The 3,650-nt window shown below is 39.6% G+C and overlaps 1 protein-coding gene across 2 annotated transcripts in view; it reads right to left on the reverse strand.

The window, feature by feature from the left end:
* Positions 1 to 293: 293 nt before the first annotated feature.
* LOC108800484 (tumor suppressor candidate 5 homolog) overlaps positions 294 to 3,650 on the reverse strand; it is a 21,891-nt gene continuing 18,534 nt past the window's right edge. Inside the window, exons 2-3 of one of the 2 annotated variants that reach the window (XM_018572470.1) lie at positions 2,797 to 2,926; positions 294 to 544 (exon numbers count right to left, since the gene is read on the reverse strand). In XM_018572470.1, coding sequence (XP_018427972.1) covers positions 534 to 544; positions 2,797 to 2,926 — 141 coding nt within the window. In that variant the 3' untranslated portion in view covers positions 294 to 533. Of the gene's footprint in view, positions 545 to 2,775; positions 2,927 to 3,650 lie in introns of both variants that reach the window. The other variant, XM_018572469.1, reaches the window with a different exon arrangement.

Consider the following 3,650-nt stretch of genomic DNA (forward strand, 5'->3'; position numbering starts at 1 on the left):
AAAAGTCCTGTTCCATTTTGTCAGCGAGGAAGCAGCATCATCCAAAACTCGGGGAGGTCACATGACATTGCATCATGTGAGGTTCTTTCCCATTTGCGACCCTATATGTGGCAGTTTTCAGCTTTATTATTGATTACAGACAATAGCTTTCATTCCTTTGATACAAAAGCTGGAAATAAAAAAACGGTTTTGTGCCATCGCCTGAATGCCAGTCCCCAGATGCCACTCCATAAACTGTCCATCTGTAGATATTCCTGTTAGGAGGGCAGCCTCAAGGCATCTCTCTGTTTTCCTTTTTCAAGTCCCTCTCATTGTGTGCTGTGCTCCTGAATCTCTTTCTTATTTCTCTCAATTCCCAAGGGCGTGTAAAGTGCCGCATGCAATCCCTTGGACCTTGGAAAGAGCTGGGCCTGCTCCTTCCCCCAGCAAGCCTCCAAAGTGTAAGGTTCTCTTGCAGTGAGGAGGTGTCAACAAATGAAGGAAAGGCAGGCCGCTCCCCGATTTCCCTCTGAGCCCCAGCTCTTCACTGAACCTTAGTGGAAAACTGTAAAGAAGATAAGTGATAGTCATTAGATTGTTCACTATGTAAATAACACAAAGCATGCTCATCTTTTTTCAAGTACATTGCTTTCTTATGCTTGCTACAGTTAAATACATTGACAAGATACATTTATGCTGAGGCAGCATAGAAAATGGTGATCTATGTTTGGAAAAGTCCTATCCTGATAGTTGTAGTTGGTTTCCATGGTATACTGTATATCCCAGAATAAAAGTACAGGAATCTAGATTGTGTGTCCCTCCACCATCTCTTCCAATCTTCCGAGATGGGAAAAAGGGACACCTTTTAGCACACAATATGCAAGCAAAGGACATACTGTAGCCCTTGCCACATCCCCGTTACATGGATCTTGAAGATATAATATTATTAATAAATGGTTAAAGCAGAACAGGGTCTACAGATAAGTACTAAAGATAAGTATAAGCAAAATCTGCTGGTTTTATTTTTAAATCTTTTGGGCATTTTATTTTTTCTTACAATATCATGCTTTTTTCACTATTTTCCTTTAGGGCTTGTTCACACCAATTGCGGTTCGTTCCAGTAGCTGTTGGAATGCATCGCAATTGCTCACAAAACTTGCCCCTGCGTTCTGGGGCGGGAGGGGACGTAGCGGTGCATTGAAGTCAACGGCATCGCAGCCACGCCCCCGCGACAGACTGTATGAACAAAAGTGGTAGTATAAAGGCTTATGCTCTGTGCCCATAAGTCCTCAGCTACCAAGGGCACTATTGGCAAGCAGTTTGTTTGTGAGTATGTGTCTCCAATATAACTAGTAAGCACTGGTAGATGTTTCTGACCAAAATGACCCTACTGATGTGAATTGTTCACTTGTTCTATAAAGTTGTTGGTGCAATATAAATAAATAAAAAAATTATTTTGCACCATGAATTCACAAAAAGCTGAACCACTTCTATAAAACATTTTAAAAAAAAGTATAAATATGTACCTGTATTGTGTAAAAGCTGCTCTGAGCTCGCACAGTGGATGGATGCTATGACTATGTGCCTAGGAACTTGTTTATATGAACTGAAAACAGGAGAGTCCAGGCAGGGCAGCGGTCCCTGAACTTCGGGGCCTACAACTGAGATTACTGAACTCCCTAGGCATGTGGTCACATACCAGACTGTCTTGAAGTGTGGAATATGATTTTTTGCAGCACAGGTATTACAGTTTATTCTAACAAGGGGGCAGCGTGACCAGGTTGGGTGGGAGGTTCAGTAAAAGGTACACTTGAATAGGTCATCAAATCCTTTTTCTATAGTTATTGAAAATGGTATCAAATGTATTTTAAGTATCCGACTTAGGTCTGGGCTGCACTGATTGATCAAGAAGCTTTGATGTGAACCAAGATATTCTAAAGGCTATGACAGCAGGATTTCCGATATTAGGAGATTGTAGAAATATTACAAAATAAAAGAACACATCATTCCACCAAACGCATGCTCTGTCATTCCTAGGGATTAATGAAAATGGAACCTTTAATATATCCCACTGCTATGTATTATATCTGATTGATGGCAGGTGCCATATATTTTACAGTTTTGGTTCACCGGTAACAAAATGGCTCAGAACACCGTGGGACAGATTTGCATCTGTAAGTTGATGGTTCCTTTCAGGCATTTTCTAAAATGCAGTGAGGACATGACTGATGAGGAAACAAGGCTTTTCCATTATGACTGACTGAACTGCTTCCCCTAAATGAATTTTCTGTTATAGCTGAGTGATACATACACTATATACGAAGGACAACCTTTCTATATTTCTAGATGACATGGAGCAAGAGCTGCACGTCCAGACTGACAGGTGACTTTCATTATTCTGCAGTTGATAAATTATGGAAAGCAGAAGCAATACGTGCCAGGAACAATCCTCTCCACTATGAGTGTACATACAATATAAATATATATACACACACAACTGTATTAGTAAGTCCTCGGTGGAGTTTAACTACCTTTTCTATTGCTTGGATACATCAGTAACAGTCCCCATCTCTTATAAGACCAGGAATGGGAGTCTCACTTAAAAGTAAAACCATCAGCTTTAGGTGGATATACACTTGAATCAGAGTCCTCACCTAACTGCACTGGAGGCAACTACTGTATTTTGTTGCCTTATATTTAATTTGCGCTTATTTTAGTGAACAAACCACATTCTTATGAATACTTCTGGTCCTTGAAAAGTGCTAGCTACATTGCATACAGGTGACATATTTATACCTTAGGAGATTTTTAGCTCACCGGTGATACTGAGGACACAAAGGACGATGATGAGGATCCCCAGCAAGATGGATACCACACTCAGGAGTCTGGCCAGGCGTCCTAATCTTCGAGCTCCATCCACATCACCCTGCTGTAAGCTGTTTCTTGACTAGGCAGAGAACAAAAAATGAATCAAAACTTTGTGGAACAAATATGAATTTTAATTTAGACAAAAAAAATAATAACGGTTTTATTGTTGTCAGTTTTCCTTTTCTATATACAACAACATTCACAAACATATATTTTACTTGTTTCTTATCAGAAGGATATGCGTGGTCTGGTAAAATATACATGGTTTTTACTTTAGAATATCACCATTGTTGAAAATAGGTCAGGTATATCCTCCAGATACTAATCTAAATGCTACATGCATATACTGTATGTGTAAGATGTAAATGTGTGCTTCTCTTTGCCCTAAGAAAAGAGAGTATGGTGTATGGAATTATATCTTCAGCTTTCATTAAAAAAAATTCCTGGAGATCCTACCATGAAATTCCAGGTTCAGCCCTTTCCAGTGATGTACTGACATTGACTGTCAGTTGTGCATTGCCACCCTGTAACATTCCCTCTCGCAGTCGTGCCAGCACACATTGTGCAGCATTGGTCCAGCAATGCATTTATCAGGAAGTTGCTCCAGAACAATGACTGGAATGAGTACATGTAGACAGGAAGTGGCTGAAAGATTCTGGGGATTATCAAAAATGAATTTAAAAAAAAGGTGAAAACAATAGTTCAAAATTGCTATAGCATACAGGTAGGGTTCACATCTATTCTATTCTAAAAATTTCACAGAGCAAACATGCACTTTATACCTGTAGCTATATATATATATA

The sequence above is a fragment of the Nanorana parkeri genome, unplaced genomic scaffold (genome assembly GCF_000935625.1).
Source record: "Nanorana parkeri isolate BGI_ZX_2015 unplaced genomic scaffold, ASM93562v1 scaffold2041, whole genome shotgun sequence".
Classification (NCBI taxonomy): Eukaryota; Metazoa; Chordata; class Amphibia; order Anura; family Dicroglossidae; genus Nanorana; species Nanorana parkeri.